Source organism: Aethalodelphis obliquidens, unplaced genomic scaffold (genome assembly GCF_003676395.1).
Source record: "Aethalodelphis obliquidens isolate GAN/ISIS:26980383/991018 unplaced genomic scaffold, ASM367639v1 scaffold5, whole genome shotgun sequence".
Classification (NCBI taxonomy): Eukaryota; Metazoa; Chordata; class Mammalia; order Artiodactyla; family Delphinidae; genus Aethalodelphis; species Aethalodelphis obliquidens.
In genome coordinates this window covers 2,858,225-2,874,373 of record NW_020837949.1, presented here as the reverse complement: position 1 = coordinate 2,874,373, position 16,149 = coordinate 2,858,225, and the positions used below count along the sequence as shown (strand labels likewise).

Below are 16,149 nucleotides of genomic sequence, written 5' to 3'. Positions count from 1 at the left end.
AAGCCGTTTCATTCTGGTATGCCCTCAGAGGTATAATGAGCCCAAGACCCAGGAAATACTGACGTTCTACACCTTATGATTCTTCTGTATTCAGAGACGGTCATCATACTGTGATTATAAAATGAAGCACAGGTCTGTATTGTTATGTGAAGATGAAAACGTGAGTTCTCCTGATCCTATAAGTGAAAGGAGTTTATCCATGTGATTATGCACCAGGCCTACTGCCACAGCCCTGTGTTTGTAATGTTAATGAACACTTTGAGCTTCCATAATCCAACCTTAAACATCCAAGTTATGAGAGAACAGACATTTCCATGTAATGGTTATGTGAACAATACACTTACTATTTTTATTAGTGATAGCGTTTCCCTCTGTCTGAAGGGTTAAGGATGAGAGGTTGCTAGCATTTGGTGGTATTGTTGTTTTTTTCCCTTTGACACTTATGAAAAGAGATGGAATACACAATATAAATGGTTGGTGATGAGAAAAAAAAAAAGAGCACAGGCTTGTAGTCACACTCAGGTTCAAATACTATGTGATTTGGGGGCAAGTTACTTTATCTCCAAGGTTCAGTTTCCTCAATTATAAAATAGGGATAACAATTTCTCACAAAATTTTTGTGGTATGATCATACAGGTACACTTATTTAATGCCTGGTATATAATATAGATTTTATATAATAAGAATGACCTTTTAACGAATTATTGATTTCATAAAATTGTGGTAGGAATAATCTTACCCATCAGATCCTTGCAAGTGGGGTAGAATAAGGTTCTGTTCTGTGTTTCCAGTTTTTTCTTACTTTCAAACTTTTAGTTCAGAATCAGCTCCTACTTGAATGAAACAGATGCATACTTTCCCACTAAGAAAATGAGAAAACGTAAAATAAGCAGTTTTCTATGTGCTTATTTGGCTTAACCACAAACTGTAAGTAACTTCAAGAGGCAATTGAGCCTGCAATCTAATTATTGCTAGAATGGCCACAGAGTATGTTTTATAAAGACATGTTTTAGTAGGTGTCCTATAATTTGTTAATATGTCTGTAAAACCACCACACAGCATGTCACCTTACTTATTTAGTAATCTGGTTGCATCTTTTGCAAGTATCTTTTGTTGTTCTTGTTTTTTTTGTGTTTTTTTGTTGTACGCGGGCCTCTCACCGCTGTGGCCTCTCCCGTTGCGGAGCAACAGGCTCTGGACGCGCAGGCTCAGCGGCCATGGCTCACGGGCACAGCCGCTCCGCGGCATGTGGGATCTTCCCGGACCGGGGCACGAACCCGTGTCCCCTGCATCGGCAGGCAGACTCTCAACCACTGCGCCACCAGGGAAGCCCTTTTGCAAGTATCTTTTGCTGGATGGTGTATTCATCTGCCAGAGCAGCCATATCAAAATACCATGCAGTGGCTTAAGCCACAGAAATTTCCTTTCAGTTTCACAGTTCAGGAGGCTGTAAGTCCAAAAGCAAGGTGTCAGCAAGGGCGGTTTCCCGAGGCCTCCCCCTTGGCTCCAGATGGCCACCTTTTTGCTGTGCCCTCACGTTGTCTCCTCTGTGCGCGCACATCCTTGGTGTCTCTTTGTGTCCAATTTCCTCTTCCTGTAAGAACACCAGTCAGATTCAATTAGAGCTACTCTAACAGCCTCGTTTTATCTTAATCATCTTTTTAAAGGTCTTATTTCCAAATACAGTCACATTCTGAGGTACTGGAGATTAGGACTTCAACACGTGAGTTTTAAGAGAGAAGGGATACAGTTCAGCCTATAGGTGGTAAAAAAGAAAATGTTTTCCTCAAAACTGGCATTTCAGAGGTGCTTTATGGCAGATGGGAGTTTTACACCTGTTTGCATTTTTTCAAGCTGAAAGTGTGACCATGCTTTAGGATTAAAAAGCTGAAATGCTCTCATTTTTCCTTTGTGTCTGTATAAGAAGATAAACCAGAATTTCTCAACAGAATTTGGTTCTTCTGGAAATACTCCATTGGATCTCTTCTTTGTTAGAATGTTCCATTCAGTTCTTAAGTTTATGATGCTCTGATCTGCACACAGTATACTCAGTTATCCCCGGCTCGGTCCCTTATTGGACAGCTACTCACTTCACTATCAGTACAGACAGCTGTGCCAGGCAGTGCTGCGGGGTGGGGGGGGATATAATTTCAAGCCCATGATGCCTTCCAAGCTCTGTATTCAGAGATATCATCATCAAGGCCTGACTACCAGAAATGCAGCTCATCCACTCCTCCTGGTCATGGGCCCTGGCAACGGAATGCAGAATGGTTCAGACCTTTTTTTTTTCCCCCGAAAGAAGGGGATCAATCATTTACATCTCCTTCTAATTAGTTCTGTGACTCCAAAAAGGGGATGTGCTCTAAATGAGCACGTCGGCCCCCTGACTAGAGCCACGCAGAGTAGCAGTGCGCAAAGCAGCCACTGTCAGCTGTTTTTACGAGATATTTGGTGAAGCGGCTCTGCGAACAATCTTTATTTAATGAATAACGTTCTCTTCAACATTTCCTAACAGTGTCCTCTCCTCTGGGTTCCAGTGGAGGAGCTTCTCTCTTCTCAGCGCAGTCTCCTGATGCTTGTTTTACTCTGTTAGAAATGGAATCTTGTAACAAAACATTTTTCTCATGTTCAAATAGCTAAAAAGCTTCCAACCAAATTTGTGGCCAACCACTTGTAAATGTACAGGATTCCATGACACCCATTGTATGTACTTTTAAAAAAAGGAAAGCTTAATGCCACCTTACTTTCCTTTCTGTCATCTCACTTTCCTGATTTTAATTTATTATATCTTGCTATATCATGTGTCTATTTTTCGTCACAGCTTCTGGGTAGGAACTTTTGATATTTTCTCAGTTGCTGTGGATACGTGTGGTCATGTGAGTGTGTGTGGGGAAGAGTTACGCGCGCCCTCTCTTTCTGCGAGTGAGATGGAGCTTTCATAGCAACTTGTATCCAGCTTTTCCCTTTGCAAAAAGCAAACGTGACAGAACGCACTGGAGACTGTGCACCTTCTCTGTGACTCGGAGGAAACGGGTTAAACGTTCTAGCTCCAATACCTCAGTCACCTCTAGGGCAGCAGCAACTGCTATCTTGCTTTTTCTCCTGGAAAGAAAACAACCCTTGAAGGGAAGAACCAGGTGTTGTGTAAGAACGCAATCATGCACTGAACTCACCCAGAGCAAAAAAAGCCAGCGAAATCATCTTAGACCCTTAACTGGGAACACACGTAGCAAAGGTTAAGACCTGTGGAAAGCTAAGAACCCGCTCAAGGTATCCAGACCGCCCCTAGAAGGACGTGGGTAGGCGGTGGCTAGAGAAACGTTTCAAGGAAAGTTCTTTGGTAAACTTGTTCCACCGGGGGAACTCATTTCGGGGAGAAGCGACAGCACCATGGACAGCACCAAGCCTAGCGCGCTGGGGCGGGGACAGCACCGGGGACAGCGCCAGCGCTGGCGCCGCGAACCCCGGGCGCGAGGCGGCCTTATCAGCTGATACCTTACGTAGGCTGGATCCCCAGCTCGGTAAGCCAGGTCTGGGTGGGCGCGCCAGCATTCGCTCTCCGGAGCCGGAGCCGCAGCCCCAGACGGGGCGGGGAAGGGGCGGGGGAACAGCAGAAGGCAGGACCTAGAAAGCAGGTCCCTGCTTGGCTTCCCCAGCACGGAGCTGAGGTTGCAGCCCGCTGCCGCCGCGGGCGAGAGGGGCGGGAAGGGAGGCCGCGCGGCGAGAACTGCCGCTCTGACGCACCAGCCCGTCTCTCGGCGCCCACACGCTCCGGGGGCGCCCAGCTCCTCCTCCACTTGGGAGATGCCCGACTCTGGGCGACTAGACTGCTGTCTCCGCCGAGGCGAAGAGCCCTGGTCATGTGACAGCTTAGACGGGCCCCGGCTGCGAGACACAGCCCCTCGCCTCTGCTCTCCCAGCGCCTGAGGGATTCAGACCCGCCGCGGCTCGCAGCCCAGCGCCCTCCTCTCCTCTCCGACACACCGTCTCCCACGGAGGCTCGCTGGCGGGGGGTCGGGGCAAACTCCAAGACACTCTCCAGAAACCCTGCCACTGGCCAGAGGTGACAAACATCCGGAGTGGCTTCCGACACAGTGGTCACCACCCCTCCTCCCGAGCGCCCCTTCTCCGCACACCGGCGAGCCCGTCTCCTGGCCCAGACATGGATCTGCCGCCGAACCTCACCCACTTTACCCTCCCCACCCCCGCCCCTCTGGAGACCAACCGCAGCTTCGACGCCGAAGACTCGCGCGCCAGTCTGCCCCTGGTCTCCGTCTTCGGCGTGCTCGTCCTCACCTTGCTGGGCTTCCTGGTGGCCGCGACGCTCGCCTGGAACCTGCTGGTGCTGGCGACCATTCTCCGCGTGCGCACGTTCCATCGCGTTCCGCACAACCTGGTGGCATCCATGGCCATTTCGGACGTGCTGGTGGCTGCTCTGGTCATGCCGCTGAGCCTGGTGCACGAGCTGTCCGGGCGCCGCTGGCAGTTGGGCCGGCGGCTGTGCCAGCTTTGGATCGCATGCGACGTGCTCTGCTGCACGGCCAGCATCTGGAATGTGACGGCCATCGCGCTGGACCGCTACTGGTCCATCACCCGTCACCTGGAATACACGCTCCGTGCCCGCAAGCGCATCTCCAACGTAATGATCACGCTCACCTGGACGCTCTCCGCAGTCATCTCCCTAGCCCCGCTGCTCTTCGGCTGGGGGGAGACCTACTCTGAGGGCAGCGAGGAGTGCCAGGTGAGCCGCGAGCCCTCCTACACCGTGTTCTCCACCGTGGGCGCCTTCTACCTGCCGCTCTGCGTGGTGCTCTTCGTATACTGGAAGATCTACAAGGCGGCCAAGTTCCGCGTGGGCCCCTGGAAGGCCAACAGCGTCTCCCCCGTTTCCGAAGCTGTGGAGGTGGGTGTTAACGTGATCCTTAAAAAACTTTGCTTGCATTTGCACAGGCCTCATCCCCAGCACATCTCCCCACACATCCGTAGAAAGTGGGACTTCTTAGTATTTTGGTGGGGGCTGGTGGGGAAGGGACGGAGGTAGACTGGGAGAGAGAAAGAAAGCATCACAGACTCTGCTCTGACATGCTCAGATTCACAGAGCAGGTCATCTCTCATGGGTTCTTTCCCTATATATAAAATGAGGGATCTGGACTACAGAATTCTACAGGGTCCCACTAGGCTTGAAAATTCTATGGATCTATAACATCCTTTAGAACGCCTGAGGAAGTTGGTGTCTGGGGCTGCACTAGAGAAAAGTGCAGCTTCCTGCATTTACAGTGGGGGGTGTTTGAGGAGGTGGGAAGGGAGGGACGGTCATCTGACTTGGCAGGAAGACTGCCATACATCAGGCAAAGCAGGTTAGTGTTTCAACCCAGTCTATTTTCTCTTTGCCAATTAATTTTGCGAAGTGTGGTATCTCCTGGGTTACTGTCATGCCCAGCATCCTCCTGTCCTCACGCAAGGTTAAAGATACTGTTTACACCTGTCTCAGAGCCTCTGCCCTTGTTATATGCACCCGCTGCCTGTGGTGCTGCTTTCTGGGCCTGTCCCCACCCCTGATCAGACTGTCCGTGCAGCTGAGGACCACTTGCTTGCCTCCCGGGACATGAGTAAAGCTGCAGGAGGAAATTAAAACGCTAAGGCAGACACTTCCCCAGCTCTTTACAAGTGGCATTTAAGGTACGGCAACTGCTACAGCACCCGTGAGGGCTCTTTTCTCATCTTCTCTCCATCCACGCTTTCCTGCTTTTTGTTCACTCTTGGTAATCTGACCCTATGATTCAAGATTCAGGGACCATAAGAGTTCACATGAATCCACCGGCTGTGCAGGCTGCCCACCCCCTACCGCACTCATTGCCAAGGGTGATCCCTTGAACCTGCTTCACACATTTACGTTAGATCAGAATACTATGCAGCACCCATTTCTGTTCCTGGTTCTGGGACAACAAAGGAAATTCAATTAAGCACACTGAGCACATACTACAGGCTTGCTGCAAGGGGTCAAGGAATGATAAAGACATCATCTTTGCCCATGAAGAGTCTGGTCTAGTGAGAGAGACATGCATTGTGAACATTGCAATATGATTGTATTTTTCGAGTCAGTAGCTAATTCCAAGTATAACCAGTCAGTCAAGCTTAGAGGAACCAGAGGTGTAGGTATGGGAGAAAGGGGAGGGCATCATTCTAGAAACAAGAAGGAAAAAGGGGTCAGAGGGCACCTGTCCTTTTATCTAGAACAAAAGTCTCACCCAAATTACCCTCCCCTACCCCAGGGAACATCTGGAATGTCTGGAGATGTTTTTGATTACCAAGACTTGGGGACAGGGTACTAACGGCATCTAGCGTGTAGAGAGCAGGGATGCTGCTAAACGTGGTACAACACACAGGACACCCTGAACAACAAAGAACTATTCAGACCAAAATGTTAATAGTGCCAAATTTGGGAAACCCTGACCTGTTAGATTTCTAAACTGGACACAGAGTGCTGATGGGTAAGAGTGCTGCCAAACTGCCTGGAATGCCCGTGTGTGTGTGCATCCACCCCGATTCCAGGTCAGGAACAGGAGGCTGGCTGCCCACCAAGGCCCTCCTTACACAGATCCTCTTCTGCCAGGGCGCTTATCCAGGTAAACACAATTTATAATTAATACCAAACAGCTTTAGAAGGGAAAAGCAATTATACTTCTGTCTCAGAGGGCTTAGTGTGGAAGGAAGAGGGGTTTTCACTGCTCAGCTTTGGAGAGAGCAGAAGCAAAGCATTGTTTCATGTTCCTTCTCTGCCGGATAACTTTCAAAAATGGGTCCCTTGGCTTTGCAAAGCCTCTAAGTGATCCAGGGCTCTGCATAAAATGCGGCACTGCCTCTGTCCTCATGTTACTGTGAAGGGTTAATTAAAAACCAGGCTTCCTGACTTCTCGGTGGTAGCAGGTGCCAACGTTTCTAAATACAGTTTTACCACCAACTAGCTATGTTACCTAGGGAAACACAACGCTTCTTCCCTGTTCTGTATCTTCAGAGTTTTATTCAAATACATACTGAAAGCCTAACCCTTGTCAGATACCAAGATGAAAACAGGAAACACAAGAGAGGCAGGCCTTGCACCCTTGACAAAGTCTGATGAAACCACTACTGAAGAGCTGACGTGAAGACAGAGCTGGATTTGTGCCTTGCCAGTGTAAGGGATTGCGGCACTTTCGAGGTCTGAGTGGGTTGACATCGTCTGTATGAGCAGCTTTTGTTGGGCGTTACTCCAGTGGGAGTTTATTGGAGTGAGTCCGTCCGTGGATGCCTGAATTTCAGAAGTGAGGGACTGGCACGGCTTGCAAGACCAAGTCCCCTGAGAGGAACTGCCCTTGACCGACAGAGTACGTTCAAGACTGGACCCAGGCTGCAGAACATGCAGACTCGCCCTAAGTTTAGTTTTCATCCCCCTGATCTGGGTCCTCATTCAGCCAAAGCTTCAAGAGAGACCATCGAGGACTGTCCAGATCGCCACCACTGTTGTTGCTCCTCCTTGAAGATGAAGTTTTATCTGTGGAGGCCTGATGTTCAGACTGCGCAGCAATCAACATACCCGTCTGTCAGAACAGCACTGTGCAGAAGCCTTTAAAGCTCTGGACAACAGATACTGAATCACAGTGAACCGATCAGTAGAAAAATGTTGGCTGGTTTCAGTTAGCAATGGGGATTTACTACATATGATAACGTAAGATTCAAAGGCTTAATATAAGTTCTGAAGATGTGCTGACACTAGTTTAATTGATGCCTGTAATTTCTCTGAGGCAAGGAGTCAAAGCCTTAATTACTGAATTAAGGGGTGGGCTTCAGTAGGCAATAGTTCTTAGACAGGTGTCATGCGGTTGAATTAATCCACCTGAGTACGGCCCAGCCTTTTCACGTTGGTACAAAAAGGCACATTCATGATAACCTAGGAAGAATCAATCTGGACTCTCATGCATTCTGGTCTAATCTATTTTTCTGTCTGTGGTGTCCTTTGTCCGTAAGGACTCCAGGATCAGTGCTATTTCTTCAGTAATGTCTTGAGTTATATACAGTGTACCCATTTTCATGTACAGACCAGCTATAATCTCATAATGTGTAAGGACAGCAGTACACTTTATCTGGAAGCGGGTTCTACTTATTAAATTTGCAGTTGTGTTACAGAAACTAAAGTATTCTGATAATGATCCTGAAATATCAGTTACAAGCTGGCACACAGGATTGTTAAAGATTTTCATTGCTTGAATTTTTGTATTAACTAAGGTTTACTTTCCCTTAAGCCCTTCAAATAGCCACACCATAAATCTGTCTCTCATGGTCTTATTTCAGCATCTGTACAACCAATCATTGTTTTCAACTTTTTAAAACTTATTACAAGTTGATTTGCATGTTTCCTTTTCAGATGGCTTTAAAATTTTAGGCTGAAGGAGCTATTGTTTTATAATTGTGGGGATAATGGTAGTTATGGTGACACCCATATAAACAAGAAAGCTGTACTGTTGTACATCTGTAATTATAGGCAATTCCCCTTAGAAGTTTAGAAGGACAGGAAGTTGTTGGGTGATAATATCTGCCTTGGAGTGACTTCACTGGACAGATTTTAGATAGTTGTCATTTTGATCTTTAGCCGATAGGGGACATTGATTCTTTCAAAGATTCTTCTGCTGACAATATTTACAGGTGTTCTTGTCTAGGCTCCCAAATCTTTGAAAACAGAGGTGCTTTTGAATGTTTTATCTAGAGAGCCATATCTTGTATTATTTACTTTCTAAGGATATATGGCAATGTCTAGCCCCATATTGGATATTTTCTAAATTGGCAATTTCACATTTAAATTTATTTTTTCTTATTAAATTCCCTAATTCAGGTTTGAGCCCATTTATAGAAAGACAGGACAAGATTATACTTCAGCTGTTGGGTTTACATCAGAATACTGCTTGAAAGTTTTCTGAAGTCTATTTTCTATACTTAGTTTATAATTTTGAATCCTTATTTAATCTTCTCTTAAAAAAAGCCTTCTGAACTTGCTTTATGTATTTTATATTTTAAATTTCCACAGCTGGGTTATACAGCTCTTCTCTTTTCTATCCTTCTAGTTTTAAATACTTTTCCTCATCTGAGGGAGATTTTAATTAACTAGTTGCTGCTGATCTGTAGTCCAGGACAATAAGAATTTTGTTCAATACTCTTAAAAAAAGTCTAAATTCGGGCTTCCCTGGTGGCGCAGTGGTTGGGAGTCCGCCTGCCGATGCAGGGGACACGGGTTCGTGCCCCGGTCCGGGAAGATCCCACATGCCGCGGAGCGGCTGGGCCCGTGGGCCGTGGCCGCTGAGCCTGCGCGTCCGGAGCCTGTGCTCCGCAACGGGAGAGGAAGTCTAAATTCTACAGCAATTTTTTGCCCTTCTCCCTGAAGTTTAGAAAAATTCTTAATTATAGCCTATATCTTAGCTCTAGACCAAGGTTTTAACTGAAATTCTATAGATTTGACTTCTTGTCTGGCAATTTTACAATGTGATTTTGTTTTTCCTGAGAAAATCCCTGAAGAAAGGATAGTTCATTTAGGAGGTCAGGTAAAGCTGAGTAGAAATATGGGAAATGTAGATGTGCAAGGTGGGGAGGTTTTGGAAAGTTACAAAATCTTTGAGACTAACTTAGAGTTAGAATTTTGTTTTAAGGTCTTAGCAGAAGTAAAGAAGCTGACTCTCAACTGTTTAGTGTTTGTCTTCTAATTTTTCTAGAGTTGATCTTAAATATGTTAATTTATTGATTTTGACTTTCAGAAATTCCTCATTAAGTAAAAAAATTTTCTTTCACATTTATCAAGAGAAATGCAAGAATTAGCATTATAGTGCAATTTAAAATAGGAAACAGAAGTTCACAAAGGAGAAGCTTGCGACTTTGACTTAGACAAACCATGACACACAAGAAAAAGGCCACTACAGTTGGCCAACAGTTTGTGCTTGTGAATGGTGTCTCAAATCCTTCACCACAGGCCAAGAGGGGGCCATATGACCACCAATCCAATGAGCTGGAATACCAACTAGACAAGGTGACATTTTTTTTCATAAATTGACAAGATAGCAAGTGCCCTCACTTAAGTTTTGTGAAGAACCCAAAGCAAAGTTTGATCAATTGCTTTTTCACAAATTGGTCATAAGTCTAACAGTCCCCAAATCATTAGCCTTCAGATCTGCCTTGGAATGGATTAGAGCTTATCAAGCCAATGCCTTACAGAACAATCCTTTTTATATTCAACAGAAAAAAAAAAGGTATTCCAGCACAAAAAACAAACCAACCAACCTATGAAAACAAGGCTTTGCATATTTAGACAAACAACAGCAAAAACAAAGAAAACAACAATATAGTAAGTAGGTTATGTCATAAAAATTTTCACTAAATGGTATACCTCCAAGACAAGAGATCTAATAGCCTTACACAAAAAACATAAGTCAATTACCAAATGGTGCACCTCTCAAACAAAGGTCTAGTTACTTGATACAAAGACCTAAGCTGAATGATCTTATTCAAAGACACTTGGTTACAATCCTTGTATAACAAAACACACAGAGTGAGAAGAGCCCGGTGGAGCTGGCTGGAACTCAGCTCACTGAGAATGATGTGCATCTGCAGATCCAAAGGCAGCTGGAGTCGGGGGTACAGTGAATGCACCTGCAGTCCGAGGATCCTGGGGAGGATCCACAAAATGATCTCGGTGGACTCTCTAGAATGTCCAAGGATGATACAACCACCACACAGTATCTGAAATAAAAATACTCCTTACTATACAGTAAGAGAAAGCTACACTTGTCAGGCACCGTCTGACAGAGCAGAATGCCCATCATCTATGGGGACTGGGGACAGCGTTGAGTTCAGGGACTGGAGGACATGGAGGGGAGCAGTGAGCTGACACCCCCAGAGTGGGGTTACTGCGTGAGACTGCTGTTGGTTGACTGCAGCTCAGAGATGCACTTATTGGGGTGAGTCCTGCCCTAACTGGCTGACGTTCAGAAGTGAGGGCTGACACCGACTGGTTGGTTTGCAGGTGTATATTCACAGAGCTGCATTGTCCTTGATCCACTGAAGGGGTTTAAGCAAGTAGCAAGGCTCTTTGTTGCCACAGCTACAGAATAGTTGGTCTTTTGCTAAGTTTGTGGGGACGTTCTTATTCTGCCCCTCGTGGAGCCCTCCTTAAATGGGTAAGATCATTTCCAGCTTGAACATCCTGAATCATCAGTACATCTTACATCGTGACAGTGACCTGATCCCACCTGCAAATCACCTGAAGCCACACTGCCAAGGTAAGAGTCTTCACCCCTTAATTTCAATACGCACTACTGATGATAATCTATTGATTATCTGCGATATTAATAGGGAGGTGAAGCAGAATAGTTTGAGGAAATAAAAGAACATGCTAGATTTATGATTAACCAGTAAATAGTTATTTAACACATAACCATTTTGGAAGAATGAGAAGTCTAACTCATAGGTACACGTTCCCCCCAAAATTCGCTTATTTGGAGATGTGAGGCTAAGTGTTCACTTAGAAAATTTTTTCATGTGAATCTTAAATTGTGAGGTTTGTGCTTTAAATGATACAGCACTTCAAAGATAGATGGGAAAGGTGCAATTCGGCTTGAATGTTCACCTTTTTTTGCCCCGTTACCTCTTTCTGTGAATCTACTAATGACCATGATGAGTAATTGACAGAGTAATCAATAGAGTCTATTCTCCAGACTTGATTAAGTGCCTTATTGCAGTCGTCGATGAGCAAAGAGCTAAGGAGTCTGTAAGTCAGAGAGCCATAGGGTGAGCAGCCAAATCAACCACCTGCCGGCATCGGGAGCCCGAAACTCCCCAACGGCAAAGCCCCTCCCCGCAGCTGAGCCTCTGCTGTCCCGGAAGAGCCACTTCAGACCAATGACACTCTCACCAAGGGAGCTGGTATTGAATGCCACACACACAAGAGAGGGACCCATAAAATGCTCATCGTTTCTCACCAAGGTCATAGAGAGTGTGCTTTTCTGAGAAACATGGAGTTCTCTAACCTATGAAAATTCCTTACTCAAAGCAAACCATAAAAACAATGTATTTAGGAAAAAAAGTTTAATTGGAATTCAAAATAGAATTCTAAGAAGTGGGAGAAGACCCCATGGAACATTAAAAGAACTGTTAAAAATGAATTTAGATTCTCTGCTGGAAAGGGGCCCCGCGAATGTGCTCCCAGAGTGTTGCGCTAAGAACTCAGTGAAAAGGACGGTGGGTAGAATGCCTGTGGGTCCTACTGACAGAGAGAAATCATCCTGAAGACAAGCTTAGGAATAGAGTAACTGGGAAGTCTTCAAGAGTACACTTATGCAACATTAGAACTATCACACAGTGGAAAATTCTTGTAGATACAATGAATGCATGCTATGTTTGGCAACAGCTCATAAGAACCCGGGTACTTTATACTGGAAGAATCCAGGATTTCATAGTACAGCTGCCAAATACCCACACAAGCAGGCCCACACTTAACGGCACTTAACATTCCCTTACGAGGACCAAGATTGGAAGTGATGGGTTTCCATAAAACTGTCTTATAATACTTGGGCTATAGAAATATTCATATCCTACGCTACACCTGGAAAGCAAACAACCCTGTGATCCTGTGTCTCTCGGGCGAATGATGAGGTACTGTGCTACATTCTGATACGGCAGCCCCTTTGGATACAGGTCAGGACTGTGTCTGAAGGTACCAGCAGAGTCTCAAAAGAGGCAGACATTCTCAGTGTCAATCATTAGGAGAGAAGACGGCTCCTCAGAATGGAAACTTTGCAGCTTTTTCCATTATGCAAGAGCAAACTCCTACTAATAGAACATGTAGCACTGGGGGTGTATCTCACCCTTCATAGAAGACTGGGCATACACTGGTAGTCCAATCGTGGGGCTCACTGTGTCTTGCCACTGGAATTTGAGTATCTGAAGGACTAAGCATGGGCTTCTGGAGTCAACCTGAAAAGGCACTGACCACAGGGAAGGCAGACAGGGAGCGGGGACGGGAGGGGTGGAGAGATTCCCTAGAGTGCGTCGTAGCTCAAAAGCCAGAATACCTAGTTACGTGTTGCTGTATTTATTTCTACTGTTACCCCAGGGCCTTTGAGTCTGGTTTAAATGTTCCACTTTTACACCAGGTGTGCTATAGAGAATTAACGGGTGGTCACAATGGCGTCACAACCCTGAGTGGCCAGTCTTAGCAGCGAAAAGGTCTGAAAGGAAGGAGAATTTCTTAGGGATTTAAGAGTCAGAACCAGAATTATTCTTCCATTGCCATCTTTGGGAAATGGCTGCCTCGATGCCATTTTGGGATTGAGTTTTATTAAGGAAATGGGTAGTTTTCCCTATTTTCTTTATGCTGAAAATTGAAACTAAAACTGTGTTTGCATTTCTATAAATTAACTCCATGAAATGCATTCCCAGATACACACTAATAAATAAGAAAGGTAACTATGGTTCCATCCAGGGGTGAGACTGGGAGAGAGAAATTTTCACTTCTTATTTTGTATGTGCTTTTAAGGGTTGCAGAAAAAGGAACTATTTGTTTCAATATTCACGATCTTCTGTTTAATTGTATAATGCTTGGGGTTTCACTGTTTTTCAAACAGATGACAGGAAGGCTATCGCATAAATTTAATAATTCATACATGAGCTAACATTCCCTTAACTATAGTGTTCCTATTTTCAGCTCACTTACTCTATACGATAGGGAAGCTGCTGGGGCGCAAGCTGGGTAATTCTCCTTTTCAAGCGTACGGGGGTCACAGAAGGCTGGAGTTGGGAAGAAGAGGATTTAATGTCAGGGTAGTCTCACCACTAGTGAATGACTGATCGACCCAGAAACTGTCCCACATTGTGACTGGAGAAACTAATTTGCTCACTTAGCAAATCAGCCCACTGCAATTTCCTTATATTTAGGGGGCCTCATCATCAGACACCCCTTATTCCAGTTCCCCAAAGATCTAAAAAATAGGGCTGGAATGGAGGAAAGAGCTTCCTTTCCCAGGAATTCCACCCCTTTAGAGAAGGGGTGTGAAGCTGGAGAACGTAGTTCAGTGGGAACCTGCCTTCCAGAGGACTTGAGAGAACCTACGTGGAGGGACTCTGAGTTTAGAGCCTCTGTTTTCCATAAAAGTCGGGGGAGGGGGCGGAACACAGAATAAACAGGGAGATAAACATCCTGGTGAGTGAACTGTCCCAAACAGTAGAATATGTTCTGGAAGCACAGCAGTAGGAACCTTATACCAGAAGAAAAGTTCTAGAAAATTCTAACTTTTTAGAGGGGATTCACAGCAACCCAGAAAGTTCTCGATTTTGGAATACTGGGTCCTGCGTGTACGGGGTTTGATAAGGATTTAGCGGGCTCCTGATTACTCGTGTTCCGCGGTCATAAACTGTAGACACCGCATGACCTGCTTACTTCTGTTGTTCCCTGTTGAACAGACGGCAACAGGGACTCCATCGTCGTTGCATTATTGCAGACGTTCCTATTTTCCCTCCATTTCTAAGATGTAAGCGAACACCCAGCTCTGTCAGCACATTTTCATAGCCGAGGGTGGTCCCCACATGCTGCCCGGCCCCTGCACCGGACAACTGAGGACGTTCTCTTGAAGTGGATGTGCGGGGCTCACGCCCACCCGCATCTAGGTTCAGCCCGCCCAGACCCAGCAGGCGTGAAGAGGCGGCTCTTCCTGAAGCCTCTGCTTACCTTTTCCAGGTGAAGGCCTCCACTCGGCAGCCCGAGATGGTGTTCACCGTCCGCCACGCCACTGTCACCTTCCAGACAGAAGGGGCCACGTGGAGAGAACAGAAGGAGCAGAGAGCCGCCCTAATGGTGGGCATCCTCATTGGGGTGTTTGTGCTCTGCTGGATCCCCTTCTTCACCACGGAGCTCATCAGCCCCCTGTGCTCCTGTGACATCCCCGCCACCTGGAAGAGCGTCTTCCTGTGGCTCGGCTACTCCAACTCTTTCTTCAACCCCCTGATCTACACGGCCTTCAACAAGACCTACAACAGCGCCTTCAAGAACTTCTTCTCCAGGCGCCAGTGACTGTGAGGCCGGCACAGGCAGGGAGTCTCCCCGAGCTCCATCTATTTCCCCATCCCCACCCGGCACCACCTGGAAGAGACAAGCCTTCAAGTTCCCCAGGGTGGTCCTCGGCGCTGAGCACCTCACTTCTGCACTCCGGGCAGGAACGCGAGTCTCCACAGGCAGTACTGGGGACCCCGTTTATCCAATTTATCTGCTATTCCTCACTCCTCACCGAACAGCCACGGACTTGGCCCACAAAGTGCCCTTTCTTTACAAAACCCACTCCAGCGTGCTTACTGTCCTGGTCCCAGGGAAGTCCAACCAGGCAGATGAAAGGGAGGAGATAAATCCATATAGGCAGGTTGAGAACAGACAGGAAACAATGAATAAGAAGTCACAATGGGGACATCTGGGGAACAGGAAACCATAATTGCAAGTTTCCGGGAAGAGCCCCCACTTCGAGTATTCCATCCTACAGTCCTAGGAAGTATACCCTAATACTTACTGTGTGTGTCCCAATATTTGGCCACAAAGGATTGTCTCCAGACATACTAAAGTACACAGCCGCACCTGCAAGGCCAAGCAATACGGCTTTATGGTTTTATTTATGGCAACCACACACACACACACCCCCCCCCCAAACCTACTGAGGAGACAAATGTTCCAATTGGCGAGTTTATTCTAAAACGCAAGCCATCAACTTGGAACAGGAACTAAAAGTCAAATCAAATACCTCCTTCTATTTTAAAGCAACTGTTCACAACACAGAAATATCTACTAGTTCTGCAGAATCTGTCAAACTTGCTTACTTACTATGGGTTCCATTTGTGTGGGATTTATTCAAATGTTGCTGAACAAAGACTTTTATCCTCAGATCATGAAATTAGAGTAACACAACTGTCACGAAGTTGTTGAATTCTTAAATATAGTTTCATACCCAAGGACTATGAAGGCATGTTCAGCAAACACGTGCACTGCAGGGAGATCGCTGATTAATTGGCTATAGCTGCTATTATTCATTGGTAGGTAAATACCTGCTGTGAGGCCAACACTGGTAACTAATGAGAAGGCAGGAAAATGGTAAA

At 46.1% G+C, this 16,149-nt stretch overlaps 1 protein-coding gene across 1 annotated transcript; it reads left to right on the top strand.

Moving 5' to 3' along the window:
• Nucleotides 1-4,114: 4,114 nt before the first annotated feature.
• On the top strand, nucleotides 4,115-15,092 carry HTR5A (5-hydroxytryptamine receptor 5A). Its single transcript, XM_027101284.1, has 2 exons — nucleotides 4,115-4,903; nucleotides 14,750-15,092. Exons 1-2 carry the CDS (start codon nucleotides 4,163-4,165, stop codon nucleotides 15,080-15,082), a joined length of 1,074 nt encoding a protein of 357 aa, XP_026957085.1. The 5' UTR covers nucleotides 4,115-4,162; the 3' UTR covers nucleotides 15,083-15,092.
• The last annotated feature ends 1,057 nt before the right edge of the window (nucleotides 15,093-16,149 follow it).